General features: G+C 42.8%; 1 protein-coding gene across 1 annotated transcript in view; it reads left to right on the top strand.

Annotated features, from left to right (window-relative positions):
- Positions 1-22,411, top strand: part of cacna1ha (calcium channel, voltage-dependent, T type, alpha 1H subunit a) — a 341,912-nt gene that overhangs the window by 317,425 nt on the left and 2,076 nt on the right. Inside the window, exons 31-33 of the mRNA XM_070901103.1 lie at positions 10,516-10,659; positions 17,927-18,098; positions 19,186-19,358. Coding sequence (XP_070757204.1) covers positions 10,516-10,659; positions 17,927-18,098; positions 19,186-19,358 — 489 coding nt within the window. The remainder of the gene's footprint in view (positions 1-10,515; positions 10,660-17,926; positions 18,099-19,185; positions 19,359-22,411) is intronic.

Here is a 22,411-nt window from a genome sequence, read left to right on the forward strand (position 1 = left end):
GGTGATGATTGGGAAGCCTTCGTTGAGCGCCTTGACCGGTACTTCGTGGCCGAGCTGGATACAGAAGAAACCGTGGTCAAGCGCAGAGCGATTCTCCTCACTGTTTGCGGGTCCACGATATATGGCCTCATCAAAAATCTGCTAGCTCCGACGAAACCAACGGAGAAGACATATGAAGAGATGTGCACGCTGGTTCGGGAACACCTCAAGCCGAAGGAGAGCATCTTAATGACCAGGTATCGCTTTTATACGCACCATCACTCTAAGGCCAGGACGTGGCGAGCTATGTTGCCGACCTAAGACGCCTTGTGGGACCGTGCGTATTTGCTGGATTTTTGGGGGAAATGTTGCGGGACTTTTTCGTGCTTGGAATTGGCCACGAGGTCATTCTTCGCAAACTCTTGTCTGCCGAATACCTAGATCTGAGCAAGGCCATCAAGATAGCCCAGGCTTTCATGTCCACAAACGATAACACTAAACAGATATCTTTGCAGCATCGAAGCTCACCGGCAAGTACTGTGCATAAAATAACGCCTTCAGCAGGCAGAACTGGACATGGCAGGGAGTCCACTGTGGGGCGTGAATGCAAATCCATTAACACCATGTTGGCGCTGCGAGGGTAATCATTGAGCCCATCAATGTTGATACAAGCACTACGTGTGCAAGGGCTGTGGAACAATGGGGCACCTCCAGCGAATGTGCAAGCGTACTGCGACTCACCACATGGCAGAGTCAGCAGAAGATGACTGATCCGACTCAGATCACGCTGAACGACTAAGAGAGGCAACTCAACCCGAGGCTGAAGAGGCAATGTATAGAGTACACACCTTCACCACCAAAAGCCCTCCGATAATGTTAAAAGTCAAATTAAATGGCATTCCAGTTTCCATGGAATTGGACACGGGGGCGAGTCAGTCAATTATGAGCCAGAAAGCTTTTGAGAAACTGTGGGGCAATAAGGCACAAAAGCCAAAACTAAGCCTGATCTACATCAAGCTGCGCACTTACACCAAAGAGCTCATACCAGTCATTGGCATTATTGCAGTGAAGGTATTGTACAATGGAGCTGTGCATGATTTACCACTATGGATTGTACCAGGTGATGGCCCAACACTGTTCGACAGAAGCTGGCTAAGAAAGATCCGATGGAACAGGAACGACATCAAAGCACTGCCTTCGGTGGATAACGCCTCATGCGCCCAAGTGCTAAACAAATTCCCGTCGTTATTCGAGCCAGGCATCGGCAACTTCACAGGCGCCAAAGTGCAGATCCATCTAGTCCCTGATGCGTGACCCGTTCATCACAAGGCCCGAGCGGTTCCATACATGATGCGAGAGACAGACTTCAACGAGAGGGGATCATATCGCCAGTCGAGTTCAACGAATGGGCCAGTCCAATTGTTCCGGTGTTGAAAAGCGATGGGACGTTCAGAATCTGCGGGGACTACAAGGTAACGATCAACCGAGTCTCGTTACAGTACCAGTAACCACTACCCAAAGAGGATGACCTGTTTGCAATGCTAGCAGGGGGGAAGTCGTTCACCAAGCTGGATCTAACCTCTGCTTACATGACACAGGAGTTGGTTGAACCGTCAAAAAAATTAACGCGCATCAACACGCACAAAGGACTGTTCATATAGCACAGATATCCCTTTGGGATTCGCTCGGTTGCGGCCATCTTCCAGAGGAACATGTCTGCTGAAATCGGTTCCGTGCACCATGGTGTTTCAAGACGACATCCTGATCACTGGTCGCAACACCACCGAACAATTGCACAACCTGGAAGAGGTTCTAAAGCAACTGGACAGAGTAGGACTCGGGTTGAAACGTTCCAAGTGTGTTTTCCTGGCCCCAGAGGTCGAATTTCTGGGGAGGAAGATTGCAGCGGACGGCATCAGACCCACGGACTCCAAGAAGGAGGCAATCAAGAATGCACCCAGACCACAGAATGTGATGGAGCTGCATTCGTTCCTGGGACTCCTCAACTTTCTACCGGGGTTGAGCACTTTGCTGGAATCTTTGCATTTATTGCTACGCAAGGGTGACGACTGGGTTTGGGGTAAATCTCAAGAGACAGCCTTTAATAAGGCCAGAAACCTGCTATGTTCTAACAAGTTACTTGTATTGTATGACCCGTGTAAACGTTTAGTACTAGCTTGTGATGCATCTTCGTATGGGGTCGGTTGTGTGTTACAGCAAACCAATGTATCAGGCAAACTGCAACCGGTTGCATATGCGTCCAGAAGTTGATCTAAGGCTGAAAGAGCCTACAGTATGGTTGAGAAAGAAGCATTAGCATGCATATACGGGGTTAAGAAAATGCACCAATACCTATTTGAACTCCGGTTCGAGCTCGAAACCGACCACAAGACGTTCATTTCGCTGTTCTCAGAAAGCAAATGTATTAACACCAATGCTTCATCCCACATCCAAGTGGGGTCATAGCAGGGAAAAATGCCCCCCAAAAAATTAAAAGCTCTGTATCTGAATGCACACAGCATTCGTAACAAAATAGATGAGTTGACGGCACAAATAGATATAATGTGGCCAAGACTAGTGAGAGGCCAGAGGATTGGGACATTTTTAAAAGCTAGCAAAGAACGATTTAAAAAAATGATAAAGAGAGGGAAGATATGAAAGTAAATGAGCACGAAATATAAAAACAGATAGTAAGAGTTTCTACAAGTACATAAAAAGAAAAAGAGTGGCTAAAGTAAATGTTGGTCCCCGAGAGGATGAGACTGGGGAATTAATAATGGAGAACAGGGAAATGGCAGAGACGTTGAACAAATATTTTATATCGGTCTTCACGGTAGAAGACGCTAAAAACATCCCAATAATGGATAATCAAGGGGCTATAGGGAGGGAGGAACTTAATACAATCACTACCACTACTGAAATAGCACTTGGTAAAATAATGGGACGAAAGGCGGACAAGTCCCCTGGACCTGATGGCTTACATCCTAGGTCTTAAATGAAGTGGCTGTAGAGATAGTGGGTGCATTGGTTGTAATCTACCAAAATTCCATGGATTCTGGGGCGATCCCAGTGGATTAGAAAACCGCAAATGTAACGCCCCTATTTTTTAAAAAAAAGGAGGCAGACAAAAAGCAGGAAACTATAGACCAGTTAGCCTAACATCTGTCGTTGGGAAACTGCTGGAGTCCATTTTTAAGGAAGCAGTAGCGGGACATTTGGAAAAGCATAATTCAATCAAGCAGAGTCAGCATGGTTTTATGAAACTTGCTGGAGTTCTTTGAGGATGTAACGAGCAGGGTGGATAAGGGGGAACTAGTGGATGTGGTGTATTTAGATTCCAGAAGGCATTCGATAAGGTGCCACATAGAGGTTACTGCACAAGATAAAAGTTCATGGGGTTGAGGGTAATATATTAGCATGGATAGAGGATTGGCTAAATAACAGAAACAGAGAGTCAGGATAAATGGGTCATTTTCCAGTTGGCAAACGGTGACTAGTGGGGTGCCGCAGGGATTGATGCTGGGCCCTCAACTATATTAATGACTTGGATGAAGGGGCCGAGTGTAATGTAGCCAAGTTTGCTGATGATACAAAGATGGGTGGGAAAGCAAATTGTGAGGAGGACACAAATAATCTGCAAAGGGATATAGACAAGTTAAGTGAGCGGGCATAAATTTGGCAGATGGAATATAATGTGGGAAAATGTGAGATTATCCACTTTGGCAGAAATAATAGAAAAGCAAATTCTAATTTAAATGGAGAAAAATTGCAAAGTGCTGCAGTACAGAGGGACCTGGAGGTCTTTGTGCATGAAACGCAATAAGTTAGTATGCAGGTACAGCAAGTAATCAAGAAGGCAAATGGAATGTTGGCCTTTATTGCAAGGCGGCTGGAGTATAAAAGCAGAGAGGTCCTGCTACAACTGTACAAGGTATTGGTAAGGCCACACCTGGAGTACTGCATACAGTTTTGGTCTCCATATTTAAGGAAGGCTATACTTGCATTGGAGGCTGTTCAGAGAAGGATCACTAGGTTGATTCCGGAGTTGAGGTGGTTGATTTATGAAGATAGGTTGAGTCGGTTGGGCCTATACACATTGGAGTTCAGAAGAATGAGAGGTGATCTTATCGAAACATATAAGGTAATGAGGGGGCTCGACAAGGTGGACAAAGAGAGGATATTTCCACTCATAGAGGAAACTAAAACTAGGGTCATAGTCTCAGAATAAGGTGCCACCCATTTAAAACTGAGATGAGGAGAAATTTCTTCTCTCAGAGGGTTATACATCTATGGAATTCTCTGCCCCATAGAGCCGTGGAGGCTGGATCATTGAATATATTTAAGGCGGAGAAGATAGACAGACTTTTGAGCGATATGAGAGTAAAGGGTTATGGGGAGCGGGCAGGGAAGTGGAGCTGAGTCCGTGATCAGGTCAGCCATGATCTTATTGAATGGCGGAGCAGGCTCGACGGGCCAAATGGCCTACTCCTGCTCCTATTATTTATTTTCTTAAATGGGTATGATCTGATAGCCATTACAGAGACATGGTTGCAAGGTGACCAAGGCTGGGAACTGAATATTCAGGGGTATTTGACAATTCAGAAGGATAGACAGAGAGGAAAAGGAGATGGGAAGGATGAGATCAGTACAGTAGTGAGAAATGATATTGGCTCAGAAAATCAAGATGTGGAATCAGTTTGGGTGGAGATAAGAAATAATAAGGGGAACAAGTCACTTGTGGGCGTAGTCTATAGACCCCTAACAGTAGCTACACTGTTAGACGGAGCATAAATCAAGAAATAATGGAGGCTTGTAAAAAAAAGGAACGGCAATAATCATGGGCGATTTTAATCTTTGTATTGATTGATTGGATAAATCAAATTGGCTAAGGTAGCCTTGAGGAAGAGTTCATAGCGTGTATACGGGATGGTTTCCTTAAACAGTACATTGCAGAACCCACCAATTTCAAATTCAGTTGAAGGATGACAAAGTTGGATCTCAAACCAATATCCTGAGCTTAAATCAAGGAGACTACGAAGGTATGAAGGCAGAGTTGGCTAAAGTGGACTGGGAAAATAGATTAAAGTGTAAGATGGTTGAAAAGCAGTGGCAGTCATTTAAGGAGATATTTCATAACTATCAACAAAAATATATTCCAATGAGAAGGAGAGGCTTTAAGAGAAGGGAGGACCATCTGTGGCTAACTAAGGGAATAAAGGACGGTATCAAATTGAAAACAATGGCATACAAAGTGGCCAAGATTCGTCGGAAGCCAGAAGATTGGTAAACTTTAAAAAAAGCAAAGGACGCCTAAAAAAATAATAAAGAGAGGGTAGATAGATTATGAGGGTAAACTAGCAAAAAATATTAAAGCAGATAGTAAGAATTTCTACAGGTATATAAAAAGGAAGAGAGTGGCTAAAGTAAGTGTTGGTCCCTTAGAGGATGAGACTGGAGAATTAATAATGGGAAACAGGGAAATGGCAGAGATGTTGAACAAATATTTTGCATCGATCTTCACGGTAGAAGACAATAAAAACATCCCAATAATGGATAATAAAGGGGCTATAGGGAAGGAGGAAGTAAATCAAACTCACTAAAGAAAAAGTACTCTGTAAAATAATGGGACGAAAGGTGGACAAGTCCCCTGGACCTGATGGCTTGCATCCTAGGGTCTTAAAAGAAGCGGCTGCAGAGATAGTGGATGCGTTGGTTGTAATCTACCAAAATTCCCTGGATCCTGGGGAGGTTGCAGCGGATTGGAAAACCACAAATATAATGCCACTATTTAAAAAAGGAGGCAGACAGAAAGCAGGAAATTGAAGGCCAGTTAGCCTAACATCTGTCATTAGTAAAATGCTGGAGTCCATTATTAAGGAAGCAGTAGCAGGATATTTGGAAAAGCATAATACAGTCAAGCAGAGTTGGTATGGTTTTATGATAAGGAAATCATGTTTGACAAATTTGCTGGAGTTCTTTGAGGGTGTAACGAGCAGGGTGGATAAGGGTGAACCAGTAGATGTGGTGTATTTAGATTTCCAGAAGGCATTCGATAAGATGCCACATAAAAGGTTACTGCACAAGATAAAAGTTCACGGGGTTGGGGATAATATATTAGCATGGATAACGGATTGGCTAACTAACGGAAAACAGAGAGTCAGGATAAATGGGTCATTTTCCGGTTGGCAAATGGTAACTAGTGGGATACCACAGGGATCAATGCTGGGCCCTTAACTATTTACAATTTATATTAATAACTTGGATGAGGGGATCAAGTGTAATGTAGCCAAGTTTGCTGATGATGCAAAGATGGGTGGGGAAAGCAAGTTGTGAGGAGGACACAAAAAAATCTTCAAAGGGATATAGACAGGCTAAGTGAGTGGGAAACATTTGGCAGATGGAGTATAATGTGGGAAAGTGTGAGATTATCCACTTTGGCAGGAAAAATAAAAAAGCTAATTATTATTTAAATGGAGAGAAATTACAAAATGCTGCAGTACAGAGGGACTGGGGGTCCTTGTGCATGAAACACAAAAAGTTAATATGCAGCTTCAGGAAGGCAAATGGAATGTTGGCCTTTATTGCAAAAGGGATGAAGTATAAAAGCAGAGAAGTCCTGTTATAACTCTCCAGGGTATTGGTGAGGCCACACCTAGAGTACTGTGTACAGTTTTGGTCTCTTTATTTAAGGAAGGATATACTTGCATTGGAGGCAGTTCAGAGAAGGTTCACTAGGTTGATTCTTGAGATGAAGGGGTTGACTTATTAAAAAAGGTTGGGCCTATACTCATTGGAGTTTAGAAGAATGAGAATTGATCTTATTGAAACATATAAGATACTGAGGGGACTTGACAAGGTAGATGCAGAGAGGATGTTTCCCCTTGCGGGGGAATCCAGAACTAGGGGGCATAATTTCAGAATAAGGGGTCGCCCATTTAAAACGGAGATGAGGAGGAATTACTTCTCTCAGAGGATTGTAATTGTTCAGTGACCTAGCCTCCACAGCTCTCTGTGGAATTCTCTGTCCCAGAGAACTGTGGAGGCTAGGTCATTGAACATATTTAAGCTGGAGACAGACAGATTTTTGAGCGATAAGGAAGTGAAGGGTTATGGGGAGCGGGCAGGGAAGTGGAGTTGAGCCCAAGATCAGATCAGCCATGATCTTATTGAATGACGGAGCAGACTCGATGGGCCAAATGTTCTACTCCTGCTCCTATGTTCTTATTTCTATTTGAAATCACTATACCTAGGGACTATTATAATATTATGAATTACTTTTTACAATGAAATACAAGACTAGTTCACACCCATTCCATTTATATTACAGATTATTTAACTTTTAAATCCACATCCCCATTGTCCTCACCACCACACATCTTTCTGGGCAAGAAAGTCTACAGCATAGGGTTCTGTCAAAGCACCTGAGGGATGGAGGCAATGTCAAGTGAAACGCATGATAGCTCCCAGTTTTTTCCTGTTTTTAAAGATCAAGGGGCCTCTGGCTGGTGCTAACAGGCAATAAATGGTTTGCGCCCGGGGGCAGGTGTCGGGAGCGATGTGACCCGAATTGCCCCCCCGGGATGCCGGGGCCGAAAACGGCTTTGTACTGCACCCTGTCATTAGCGTCCTGCATGCTGGCGCACACGACGATGATGTCATCACCATGCGCGCTGACCCCTTATCGCCCTGCGCCAACCCCTTTGCATGCTGTGGGGGAACTTGCCCCGCGGGAGCGTAGTCGTCATCGGGCAATGCCACCAACAGCTTTGTGGGCCATAAAGCTGTGCTGGCTGGGGCACTGCGGCTGCCCTTAAATGGAAAGGCCTAGCACCGCAGCCGCCATTTTATTTTAATTGTCAGCCGACTCTGGAGTCGGCCCGATTATGACAGCCGCTGGTTTGGCCGGGCCATCAATAGGCAGCCAGGCAACTCCCTCTTAGGTGCCGGGCCTCCGGCCCAGCCAAAACCCTCCCTAGTGGTCCAGTGGGTGGCATGGAGCCCGAGCTAGGCCTCGCAGCATTCCTCCCCTTTAAGAGAGGGGGAGGGACGTTGCATTGCATCAGCGCCATGCTCATGCCTCCCACCCGCCCTGTGGGTGTCCCGAGAGTGCCGGCGTACGACAACAGGACTTTTTTCGTTCTAAGAGCCCAATTCTAAGAGCCTAACCCTAACCCTAACCCTAACCCTAACCCTAACCCTAACCCTATCGTGTGTCTTCCCAATGCCGGGCGATAAAACTTCCGTTTATTCAAAGTTACCACCCCAAACCCAGTTTGGAGCAATTTCAGCCCTCAAATGCCTTGTCACCAATGCAGCATTCAATTTAACATACCAATTGAAGATTAGTAAAGCCTCATCCAATTAAAATTAAGTTTCAATGCAAAAACGAGAGCAAGCTGAAAATATTTAGTTCCAATGTTCGTGAAATACATTATCTCTAACTAAATTAATTCATGTTAAAGTCTAGAAAGATGACTTCTCTATTTTATGCAGTCTATTGCCCTGAGCTTAAGTCTTACACAGTAAATGTGCATGTGTCTGCATCAGAGCATGCACCATTGCTTTATTTAAATACTTAAATCGGCTTCTCAATCTGTTTAACATTACTGTCATGCTGTTTCTTGTTTCGATAGCAGTTTCTAAGACTTTTTTGCCTCCAAGTGGTTTATTAATTTGCTAGAATTTGCAATAGTTGAAAATGTAATGTATGTTGCAGTTCACTTCTAATAAGATACTTTGAAGAAGCAATTTTGAGTTCCAGATTTCACATTACGAAGTGCTGAATGGTTCAGTGAGCAGAGGATTGGTCATTGCCTTGTGTAGACTTTGATGTTGTCACGTATGTCCATTATAAAGACATACAGTCACAATTACTGATAGTCGACCCCAAATAAACACAGTGGGAGAGATACTGCGATTGGCCACATGCCTTTGGGCCGCAGAGAGGTCAAATCAGCCAGAGATCCTCACACTGATTACACTGCAGTGACCCCTGCTGAATAGTGAGAGAGTGAACATCTGGCTTGAATAGCATTGGGCTAGGCTGAGGTGCTTTATCATGGCTAAATACCTCAACTGGACTCACTGACCTGCAATTTACGGCGCTCGCCACTGACCTTGAAGAAAGCTATCCACAAAGATCTAGTGCTTCTGTGGCATGAATTTCAGTTCTTCCGACCTTAGTGTGAATCTGACGCCAAATCAAGCGAATCTCCAGCGTTCAGCAACAGTGATGTCATCAAGCAGGCTGAGCAGCCAATCACATTGAAGAATTCTCACACACAGCAAACCAGGAAGTAAAATGCACAGATTCTAATCTACTTTTTATAAATTTTACAGAGAGCAAAATAAAGATTGGGACATACACATAGGATTAAGGTAGAAGCTGAAATATCATAAATAAACTTTTAAAATTATTATTTTAAAAACCATGTAATTCTTAATCATATTAATGGAACAATTTGACATTCCAAAAATTAAAATTAGCTTTTCATGGCCAGAATGGTTATTCAGTAGTCAATAACCATTAAAAACACAGTTACACCTCATTCAACAAGGCTTAATTTTTTCTGTGGGGGGGTGGGGCTGGAGGGGCGGGGGTGGGGGGAGCCGGTAAAAGTTTAACAGTGATATTCCAGCATAATGGAGACGTTTTCGTCCTTCAGTGTGATTTGAATCGTTTCTGGGAAGTTCCCAGCACAGCCTATGGCGGAGCAGGCAATGACTGATCGCAACTTCTGGATTTCTGCGTTTAGCTGCACATGCACTAAATCCTGAAGTTGCTGTCCGTTTCAGAGGGATAATGACAGCGAACGCTGATATTTTCAATGTCATTACCACCGCAAAATTCAGACCATTGTCTTAGATCACTTGTTATAATCAAGTTATAAGTGGTCAGGACATTAAACTTTCGCAACAGAGTGTCATGTCTCACTTTGGAGAGTGCATCACAGTACAGATGATCACTACTTTTTTATTTTAGTTAAGGGTTTTTCTGTTAAACAAGTCACTAAATAGTTCAAAGATTTGAAAATCACCCACTTTTAGTTCTAGTTTATAGAAATCCTGATGTAAGTATTGCATTTTTGTGCCTGTCAATACTAAATTATAATAATCACTCTAAAGATATTTAATTGTAAATCTATGTATTCAATGTTGTAAAAGCCTAAAATTTAAATATCATACAAATTTAAATATAATAAACTTATACTAATATACAAGTCACATCCTCAGGTTTTCTAACTGATGAAAAAACCTGAGGGAAGGTGTTACAGAGGCACTGAATCATGCAGTAACTATTTAATGGCAGAGAGTAGTAGAGTAAATGGAAATAGTTAAAAAGGTATATATGGCTTCATTCAAGCCCATGACAAACCCTAAATTAATACTGCATTTTGTTAGATATTTATTAATATTTATAGTTAAAATATTGGATCAGAAATTTTATGTTCTCTTTACACATTTAAAATAATTTTATTAAAATGTAGATCAGAAATAACAAACCTGATAATACAAATAACTTTTTTTTTGATAAAGGAAAAATTGACTTTCGACAATGTCTCTTTAATCATCCAAGGCTCATTAGAAGGTGAAATTCTCACGATGGATAACATCTCAGGTTCATCCAGCCATCACTACGCCATGTCATCCATTCACAAATCCACCAACAGGAAGCAGGAGGTTAAGGCTGTTTTACTATATTATTAAATGTGTTGTGTATTGTTACCTTTGTTTATTTACCAAAACACTTCATCTACCTCTGTCGATATCCATCCTGTCATGGCCAATGTGCTGTTTTGAAAATCTCTGCTGCCTTTTGTTGAAGGTATTTTAAATAATATGTGTATACTTAGATTGGTAATTATGTCTGGCATTTTAGAAACATAGAAACATAGAAAATAGGTGCAGGAGTAGGCCATTCGGCTCATCGAACCTGCACCGCCATTCAATCAGTTCTTGGCTGAACATGCAACTTCAGTACCCAATTCCTGCTTTCTTGCCATACCACTTGATCCCCCTAGTAGTAAGGACTATGTCTAACTCCTTTTTCAATATATTTAGTGAATTGGCCTCAACAATTTTCTGTGGTAGAGAATTCCACAGGTTCACCACTCTCTGGGTGAAGAAGTTTCTCCTCATCTTGTTCCTAAATGGCTTATCCCTTATCCTTAGACTGTGACCCCTGGTTCTGGACTTCCACAACATTGGGAACATTCTTCCTGCATCTAACCTGTCTAAACCCGTCAGAATTTTAAACGTTTCTATGAGATCCCCTCTCATTCTTCTGAACTCCAATGAATACAAGCCCAGTTGATCCAGTCTTTCTTGATAGGTCAGTCCCACCATCCCGGGAATCAGTCTGGTGAACCTTCGCTGCACTCCCTCAATAGCAAGAATGTCCTTCCTCAAGTTAGGAGACCAAAACTGTACACAATACTCCAGATGTGGCCTCACCAAGGCCCTGTACAACTGTAGTAACACCTCCCTGCCCCTGTACTCAAATCTCCTCGCTATGAAGGCCAACATGCTATTTGCTTTCTTAACCGCCTGCTGAACCTGCATGCCGACCTTCAATGACTGATGTACCATGACACCCAGGTCTCGTTGCACCTCCCCTTTTCCTAATCTGTCACCATTCAGATAATAGTCTGTCTCTCTGTTTTTATCACCAAAGTGGATAACCTCACATTTATCCACATTATACTTCATCTGCCATGCATTTGCCCACTCACCTAACCTATCCAAGTCACTCTGCAGCCTCATAGCATGCTCCTCGCAGCTCACACTGCCACCCAACTTAGTGTCATCCGCAAATTTGGAGATACTACATTTAATCCCCTCGTCTAAATCATTAATATACAATGTAAACAGCTGGGGCCCCAGCACAGAACCTTGCGGTACCCCACGAGTCACTGCCTGCCATTCTGAAAAGTACCCATTTACTCCTACTCTTTGTGTGTCTGCTATTTAATATGCAACATTTCAATCTGGTAAGAAGATAAAGTTTTGTAAGCAGCTCTTCTGGATTTATCTTTAATGACATTGTGGGTGGAGATTAGAGATAGTAAGGGGAAAAAGTCACTGGTGGGCGTAGTTTATAGGCCCCCAAATAATAACTTCACGGTGGGGCGGACAATAATCAAGGGAATAATGGAGGCATGTGAAAAAGGAACGTCAGTAATCATGAGGGATTTTAACCTACATATCGATTGGTCAAATCAAATCGCATGGGGTAGCCTGGGGGAGGAATTCATAGAATGCATACGGGATTGTTTCTTAGAACAGTGTGTTACAGAACCTACAAGGGAGCAAGCTATCTTAGATCTGGTCCTGTGTAATGAGACAGGAATAATAAAAGATCCTCTCGGAATGAGTGATCACAATTTGGTTGAATTTGTAATACAGATTGAGGGTGAGGAAGTAGTGTCTCAAACGAGCGTACTATGCTTAAACAAAGGGGACTACAGTGGGATGAGGGCAGAGTTGGCTAAAGTAGACTGGGAACACAGACTAAACGGTGGCACAATTGAGGAACAGTGGAGGTCTTTTAAGGAGCTCTTTCATAGTGCTCAACAAAAATATATTCCAGTGAAAAAGAAGGGCGGTAAGAGAAGGGATAACCAGCCATGGATAACCAAGGAAATAAAGGAGAGTATCAAATTAAAAACTAATGCGTATAAGGTGGCCAAGGTTAGTGGGAAACTTGAAGATTGGGGAAATTTTAAACGACAGCAAAGAATGACTAAGAAAGCAATAAAGAAAGGAAAGATAGATTACGAAAGTAAACTTGCGCAAAACATAAAAACAGATAATATATACCTATATATAAAACGGAATAGAGTGACTAAAGTAAATGTTGGTCCTTTAGAAGACGAGAAGGGGGATTTAGTAATGGGAAATGTGGAAATGGCTGAGACCTTAAACAATTATTTTGCTTCGGTCTTCACAGTGGAAGACACAAAAACCATGCCAAAAATTGCTGGTCACGGAATGTGGGAAGGGAGGACCTTGAGATAATCACTATCACTAGGGGGGTAGTGCTGGACAGGCTAATGGGACTCAAGGTAGACAAGTCCCCTGGTCCTGATGAAATCATCCCAGGGTATTAAAAGAGATGGCGGAAGTTATAGCAGATGCATTCGTTATAATCTCCCCAAATTCTCTGGACTCTGGGGAGGTACCAGCGGATTGGAAAGCAGCTAATGTAATGCCTCTGTTTAAAAAAGGGGGCAGACAAAAGGCAGGTAACTATAGGCCGGTTAGTTTAACATCTGTAGTGGGGAAAATGCTTGAAGCTATCATTAAGGAAGAAATAGCGGGACATCTAGATAGGAATAGTGCAATCAAGCAGACGCAACATGGATTTATGAAGGGGAAATCATGTTTAACTAATTTACTGGAATTCTTTGAGGATATAACGAGCATAGTGGATAGAGGTGTACCTATGGATGTGGTGTATTTAGATTTCCAAAAGGCATTCGATAAGGTGCACACAAAAGGTTACTGCAGAAGATAAAGGTACGCGGAGTCAGAGGAAATGTATTAGCATGGATCGAGAATTGGCTGGCTAACAGAAAGCAGAGAGTCGGGATAAATGGGATCATTTTGGGTTGGAAATCGATGGTTAAGTGGTGTGCCACATGGATCGGTGCTGGGACCACAACTCTTTACAATATACATAGATGACCTGGAAGAGGGGACAGAGTGTAGTGTAACAAAATTTGCAGATGACACAAAGATTAGTGGGAAAGCGGGTTGTGTAGAGGACACAGAGAGGCTGCAAAGAGATTTAGATAGGTTAAGCGAATGGGCTAAGGTTTGGTAGATGGAATACAATGTTGGAAAATGTGAGGTCATCCACCTTAGGGAGAAAAAAACAGTAAAAGGGAATATTATTTGAATGGGGAGAAATTACAATATGCTGCGGTGCAGAGGGACCTGGGGTCCTTGTGCATGAATCCCAAAAAGTTAGTTTGCAGGTGCAGCAAGTAATGAGGAAGGCGAATGGAATGTTGGCCTTCATTGCGAGAGGGATGGAGTACAAAAGCAGGGAGGTCCTGCTGCAACTATACAGGGTATTGGTGAGGCCGCACTTGGAGTACTGCGTGCAGTTTTGGTCACCTTACTTAAGGAAGGATAAACTAGCTTTGGAGAGGGTACAGAGATGATTCACTAGGCTGATACCGGAGATGAGGGGGTTACCTTATGATGATAGATTGAGTAGACTGGATCTTTACTCGTTGGAGTTCAGAAGGATGAAGGGTGATCTTATAGAAACATTTAAAATAATGAAAGGGATAGACAAGATAGAGGCAGAGAGGTTGTTTCCACTGGTCGGGGTGACTAGAACTCGGGGGCACAGCCTCAAAATACGGGGGAGCCAATTTAAAACCGAGTTGAGAAGGAATTTCTTCTCCCAGAGGGTTGTGAATCTGTGGAATTCTCTGCCCAAGGAAGCAGTTGAGGCTAGCTCATTGAATGTATTCAAATCACAGATAGATAGATTTTTAACCAATAAGGGAATTAAGGGTTATGGAGAGCGGGCGGGTAAGTGGAGCTGAGTCCACGGCCAGATCAGCCATGATCTTGATGAATGGCGGAGCAGGCTCGAGGGGCTAGATGGCTTATTCCTGTTCCTAATTCTTATGTTCTTATGTTTTGACAGCTTGTTATAGCATTGCTGAAGTACAATGAATTCCCCAAAACTCAACTCTTAGTCCATATTAATGCCAATTGCAAGAAAATAAAATCTAGCCAATGTTGGTGAAATATGGAGATAGTGTTTTCAATCCCAGATGTCTATTATGAGACTGGGATTTGGAAAGCCAATAGAAAAGAAAATGGGGTGTGGTGTAAAGCAGACTGCTGATTTGCTATGAGGATCGAAAGCAAGTGTAATTACCGCAGTGAGAGATGTTACTTCAAGCCTTGGCAAAGTTAGTATTATGCAACAACACATGTAGACCGAGTCAGTGAGAGAAGATTGCCGAGCTGTACGTTTGGAGTAGAATCACTCAGTGTCACTCTTAAACTTCCATGTGGCTTTAATGACTAGAATATTTTGATATTTATAATGTTAAAAAAGCGAAGGCAGATTTTTCTGTTATTAAGCTTAGTTATATTGGATCATCTTGACATAGCGCATATAGAAAATCGGGTGGGCTCCATTGGGCATGTCAATCTCTTCATACAATTTTTCTCTATGATCCACTATGCCCAGGTGCGATAAGAGGAAAATCTGCCCTGTAATCTTTGCAGGGGACTTGGTGGCACAATGGGTTGGAATGCTGCTGCTAGGCTTTGCAGACCTAGATTAGGAATCCTGCTCAGAATAATGGGATAAGATGCTTCTTTCTCTGACAATCATCAAAAGTTCTTAAGTATGATCTGTTTAAGATGTATCAGCAAAGTTCACAGTGAATGTCGGTCTACAACAGTGTCCGTATTTTCATCTTATATGGGTAATCTCACTCAGGCGACATAAGGGTTGTTGGAGCTGGAGACAGAAACATCAGGTTGGTTCTCTTCTCTGATTGGGTTCATGGCTTATTCAGAAGAACTTCCCATTCCATAGGTCCAATGCAAACCTTGGCAGTACGCCTGTTACTCAAGTTAGTGCCAGATTGTGATAAGTTCATTCTTTACTCGCCTAAACCTTCTATTCTCTTACACACGCTGCTGACAACTCTGCCACTAACATAAATGATGAGAGTAAGTCTGCTGGAAATCCCATTTATAATCTTTCAGACTGATCCGGAATACTAAATCTGAAATAATATTCAACACTAGGTAATAAATATCAATACAATAAGAGAAAGAACAGCTAAAATAATCTTTTGGGCTATTTTTTGCCATTACCTAACTGGGAGAAGAAGCGATATATCAAAAATTCTCTGCACTGCATTTAACTTCACTTACAGCTGGTCTTATAGTTGGTCTTAAAAGAAAAGCTAACATGTTTCTCATCTATTGATCAGTTTCTGTAAATGAAGTGGATAGTACTTGCTGGGAGACAGCGCATGAGTATACTGATTTACACTGCAGTATCCAATGCAAGGCACTTCTCTGGTGTCTTAACAAGAGAAAAACCTCACCTTGTGCTCAAAAATGCACCATACGTTACATTGGGCTCTGTATCTTGTTGTTTAAAGATGTTATAAAGATCCAGAAGCTGATTAATCTCCATGTACACCAATGAACCCATGTGTAAGTGATTTGACAGATTTAATAGTATGGAACCTGTCTTGAGTGGATTTCTCTTTTTCTTCTCACGGCTGCTGCAGAATGATGTGTAGAATGTTGACTGTTAGTGACAGCAGCATAAATGATTAATTAACGGTTCCTAAAGCCTCCCGTGTAATTAAGAAAGCCAAGAAGTTCCATAGATCTTTAAAATTATGAAAGTTTATGATAGAGTAGATACAGAGAGAATGTTTCCATTTGTGGAGAAGAGCATAACCGGAGGCCATCAATATAAGATAGTCACCAAGAAATCCAATAGGGAATTAAGAAGAAACTTCTTTACCCAAAGAGAGGCGAGAATGTGGAACTCGCTACCTCAGGGAGTGTTGAAATGAATAGCATAGATGTCTTTAAGGGGAGGCTGAACAAGCATATGAGGGAGAAGGGAATAGAGGGTTACGCTGATAGATTTAGATGAGGAAAGATGGGAGGAGGCTCGAGTGGAGCATAATCGCTGGCATGGACTGGTTGGGCCGAATGGCCTGTTTCTGTGCCACATATCCTATGCAATCCTGTGTGATCTTAGTTCTGTAAGTGTCTGCATTTTATTAGCAGTCACTTCCAGACATATTGGGCCCAAGTTTCCACACGATAAAAAACGGGCGCCCCTCCGAGCTGGGCGCCCGTTTTTCGCGCCGAAAACGGCGCCGGAAAAAAAACGCGCGATTCTGGAGCGCCCTGCAGCTCCATGTCTGCTTGGCGCGGCGCCCAGGGGGGCGGAGCCTATCACTCGCGCCGATTTTGTAAGTGGGAGGGGGCGGGTACCATTTAAATTAGTTTTTTTCCTGCCGGCAACGCTGCGCGTGCGCGTTGGAGTGTTCGCGCATGCGCAGTGTAAAGGAAACATTGGCACTCGGCCATTTTTGTAGTTCTTTGTAGCTGTTTAATTTTTGAAAATTTTTTAATAAAAGCACATTGCCATCAGCACATCAGCACTGAGGCTTCTTGCAGCAGTGAGAAGGCTGCAGGAAGCCTCAGAAAGTTGAGGCAGCCATTTCCCTCCCCCCCCCCCCCCCGCGGGAACGAACGGCTTCCTCCCCCCCCCCCCCCCCCCCCCCCGCGGGAACGAACGGCTTCCTCAACTTGTGAGGCTTCCTGCAGAATTCTCCCTGGGTGAAGCACTTTCACACAGGTAGGAAGATGGTTTATTTAATCTTTTCTTTGCTTATAAATTTTTATTCAGGTTGGATTTATTTGTATAAGTATAAATAAGGATTTATTATAGAATTTAATGACTTCCCCTCCCCCCCCTCCCCCCTCGTTCTGGACGCCTAATTTAACCTGCGCCTGATTTTTTAATGTGTAGACAAGGTTTTTTCAGTTCGACAAAAATCTTCACTTGCTCCATTCTAAGTTAGTTTGGAGTACGTTTTCACTGTGGAAACTTTCAAATCAGGCGTCAGTGGCCGGACACGCCCCCTTTTGAAGAAAAAATTCTGTTCCAAAGTGAAACTGTTCTAACTGATTAGAACTGCAGAAAAAAAAATGTGGAGAATTGCGATTTCTAAGATAGTCCGTTCTCCACCAGTTGCTCCTAAAAATCAGGCGCAAATCATGTGGAAACTTGGGCCCATTGAAGGTAATGGTGTAATGGTTCTTTACTGACGTATTACTCTGTGTGGGTATGAATACACCAATCTTACATACTGCCAGTAAATTACGCAACATGAATGTTTTACAGTCCTCTCTGGTTATTTTTAAACAGGAAGATCCTCGATACAGCAAAACGGTAGGAGAGAATCAAACGGAAAATTTGCTCACTGTTCGGAAAGTCTCTGTGTGTCGAATGCATTCCTTACCAAACGACAGCTACATGTTTCACTCTGTTAGATCAGCCCAAGCTCATTTTCCACTGCCTGAAGTGGTTCCCCATCAGGGTATGTCATTGACAAGTATTTATTTGAAATAAAGAATTGGGAAAGCTTTCAATCAGTAAACAAAAAATGAGTCGTTGCTTTTCGTAATTAATAGGAAATTCAGTCATGTGAGTCAGACTGAAGTGCACAGCCTGGAATATTTGTGAGGGTCACACCCAGGGCTACACCTGCTGCAGAACTCCACCACTGGTCCTGCCATAGTTTGGGGGAGCAGGAGGAAGACCCTCTAGAAGCAGGTCTTCAGTGGTTTGAGGGTGCATCTGTGGTGTCTCCCTTCCACCCCCTCATATTGCTGCTGTTAGCTGGCCAGGCAGTGGGCAAAGAGGAAGTATTGGGTATTCCCCGCCCTCCCCAGACCTTGTGACTGGATGCGGCTTTAAAATGCTAAAAATTAATTTTCCCCCTCCATCCTCCAATCTTCATAGGTTCAGGCCTTTTCTCGAGCTTAGACACTCTCAGGTTGACCCTACTTCTGGTGCTATTGACCAGGCTTGCCTGTTGAGAGCAAGCATACCTGCACCAGTGTTACATTTGAACCCAACTGAGGGCCTAGGACCAGGAACTCCTGATTTAGGGAATCCCTGGCTCTGCTATGCCTTGCATCGATGGGCTTGTCGGGGATGGTCAGAGACTCTATGCCCTCAAGGCCATACAGGAATCTCACACTTAAGGCTGAGACCCCACATATCCGGTGGACTTCCATCAGGCTTATGACAGGATTTCGCATGAATGGCTCACAATTTCTGGGCCCAAATGTTTAATGCTTATGTTTCTCATCACTAAATAAAACCTTGAGATGCTAACCGCAACACCTGCTATCACGGTTTCTGGACTGTGTCTTAACTCTGCCCTGAACCTGTTACTTTTGGAAGCAAAGGCTAACAGAGTAACTCAATATAGTCTCTCTTAAATGGGCTAAATATATACTATCACAAAATACAGATACCAATCGCAATCAGTAAGTTATAGTTTCTGTGAAGAGGGAGGAATTGTGGGAAAAACAAAACGATACTCTTTTATTTGAAAAATTGCTTTTGTTTTGAGTTTTTTTATTTAGGATTTTTTTTGCTCTGGATTTTTTATTTAGGGTCTGTGACTTCAGTCCAGTCCCAGCCTGTTGAAGTCTCTACACGTCTTGGAGTCCCCACTGAGGTAATTCATCATAACTTTGTTTCGACCAGCCACATCACCCTTCCCAAAATCCCACCTCCACAGAGACCACCGAGATCACCCAGTATAAACAGGCTGCTACATAGACAGGTATTGATGGATCTTGTTTTAAAGCATTCACATTTTGCATCAAAGCATGTTGGCTCACCATGGAACAGAAGCTGATGGCATTTGCTTCTAATTTTTATTCATTGACTGTTACGCAAACGAGATGATAACAAATTGGCATTTCATTTTATACAGTGCCCTGATTTTCTTTTCCATTTGGTAAAAGGGGCATCAAATAAGTGGCCTAATGCCTGTTTCAGGCGCAGGTCCTGAGCGCCTCTTTTGATGATTATACCAATGTGGCATTCTGGCTCAGAATGTGCTCGCGCAACCTGCCTGCTATATTGGACATTTGGTGCCCGTTTTTCATCCGTAAAATGGGTGCAGCATCATCAAATTTCTAGGCCTATGTCTCAAAATTTGTTTGATGATGTGCAGTACTTGAACTATTATTTGGGGGGGATTGGGGAAGGAATTGCTCAGAATTCCCACTCTTGAAACTATGATCTCAGCTGGAAATTTACTTGTGTAATGAGAACAGGTGACTTAGGTTACTGCAGGGTTGCTGGCACTCATGGATCTAATTTTGCTCAGTGAAAGCACTCCTGCCTCTGCGTTCGAAGGTAGTGGCCCAGATTTTGCAGTAAAAATAATAGTGAGGCTATCATTGCTCACCATTATAAAGTGTAAATCAACTGCACATGTGCAGTTAAACAGGAAAATCAGAAAGTTGCTGTCCGAGTTGCCCTGCTACTCAGAAACTTCGCTATACCAGTGTGTGGGAGAGAGACTCGGCATTGAAACACATGGAATAGCGTGAAGTTGCTGCACTTGCGTGATAGATACACACTAAACTCACCAGAAAAAGTTAGGGCCTGTCCATTCCAATGTAAATAAATATTTAACAGTGTGATAAGTCTTAATTATTGCCAAACAACTTCTCTAACACTGAATATTTACTTTTGCAAGTGTGGAGTCTCATTCATTCAGATTTTAATTATTGTTGGAGATTTTTTTTTTAATTTTAAAACATTTTTTTACTTTTTCTTTCTGTCTCTTTTATTTCTTTCAGTTAATCTCATCTTTATTTCCCTCTTTTTATTTCACTTTCTGTACATGATTTAGCATTGAATTAACTATTCTAACTGACGCTTCCTGGTTCAGACTGTGTGCCTCAGTAAGGATTCTTTCATCTGATTGGTTAAGAAGATACACAGTTCTTTGCACTGCTCACACAGGTTCCAGATCTCCTGTAGAGGGTGCTATGCCAAAATGGCTTTCTAATTACTGCAAGTTTCAGTGCAAAACCTCACAAAATGACTGTGGACAAGTGTAAGTTTAATGAACAACTGCCGCTGTTTGTTCACCGCTGACCGCAAAATCCACCCATTCAGTGCAAGCTCAATTCACTGCCTATGATGATGGTGACTCAACGCAAGGGACTTGAGAACATACTTTAGGCTGACACTTCAGTGCAATGATGAAGGGAGTGCTGCACTATCTTCTGAATGAGACGTTAAACCGAAGCCCTGTATAACTGTTCAGGTGAATGTAAAAGGTTTCATGCCAATATTTGAAGAGCAGGAGAGTTCTCCTGGTGTCCTGGCCAACATTCGTCTTCGATACCAAAATTTACAGATCACTTGCAGAGCGACTTGGATAGGTTAGGTGAGTGGGCAAGTGCATGGCAGATAAAGTATAATGTGGATAAATGTGAGGTTGTCCACTTTGGTGGTAAAAACAGAGAGACAGACTATTATCTGAATGGTGACAGATTAGGAAAAGGGGAGGTGCAACGAGTCATGGTACATCAGTCATTGAAGGTTGGCATGGAGGTACAGCAGGCGGTTAAGAAAGCAAATGGCATGTTGGCCTTCATAGCGAGGGGATTTGAGTACAGGGGCAGGGAGGTGTTGCTACAGTTGCACAGGGCCTTGGTGAGGCCACACCTGGAGTATTGTGTACAGTTTTGGTCTCCTAACTTGAGGAAGGACATTCTTGCTATTGAGGGAGTGCAGCAAAGGTTCACCAGACTGATTCCTGGGATGGCGGGACTGACATATCAAGAAAGACTGGATCAACTGGGCTTGTATTCACTGGAGTTCAGAAGAATGAGAGGGGATTCATAGAAACGTTTAAAATTCTGACAGATTTAGACAGGTTAGATGCAGGAACATTGTTCCCAATGTTGGGGAAGTCCAGAACCAGGGGTCACAGTCCAAGGATAAGGAGTAAGCTATTTAGGACCGAGATGAGGAGAAACTTCTTCACCCAGAGAGCGGTGAATGTGTGGAATTCTCTACCACAGAAAGTTGTCGAGGCCAATTCACTAAATATATTCAAAAAGGAGTTAGATGTAGTCCTTATTACTAGGGGGATCAAGGGATATGGCGAGAAAGCAGGAATGGGGTACTGAAGTTGCATGTTCAGCCATGAACTCATTGAATGGCGGTGCAGGCTCGAAGGGCCGAATGGCCTACCCCACCTATTTTTTATGTTTCTATGTAATTGGTCATTATCACATTGCCTCATTAACCTACATAAGAATGACTACACTTCAAAAAGGTATGCATACAGTAGTGTAGTAATTGTGTTACTGGATTAGTACTTCAGAGTCCTGAACTGAATACAAGTTCAAATCCCACCATGGCAGTTTGAGAATCTGAACTCAGTTTAAAAAATATGGAAATTTCAAAAAATTATGTCACCATGAAGCTGTTGATTGTCTAAAAACCCAACTGGTTCACTAATATCCTTTAGGGAAGGGAACCTGCTGTCTTTATCCAGTCTAGCCTATAAGTGATCCCAGTCCTACACCAACATCATCATCATCATAGGCGGTCCCTCGAAACGAGGATGACTTGCTACCATACCAAAAAAAGGACAAGTTCACAGATGTTTCAATGAAGGACCCAAACTACATCCTGAAGGGTGAAAGATGCCTGTGCGTGAATTTTTTTAATGTGGGGTGATCGTTGCACACCAACCATACGAGCTTGACAGAGCTAGGTCTTGGTCCAGTGGCAAGGATTACACAAGACGACTGGAGACCAGCTCTGCTGCACGGACCTAGTGCGCACACATATCGCAGTGTG

This window comes from Pristiophorus japonicus, chromosome 15, assembly GCF_044704955.1.
Source record: "Pristiophorus japonicus isolate sPriJap1 chromosome 15, sPriJap1.hap1, whole genome shotgun sequence".
Classification (NCBI taxonomy): Eukaryota; Metazoa; Chordata; class Chondrichthyes; family Pristiophoridae; genus Pristiophorus; species Pristiophorus japonicus.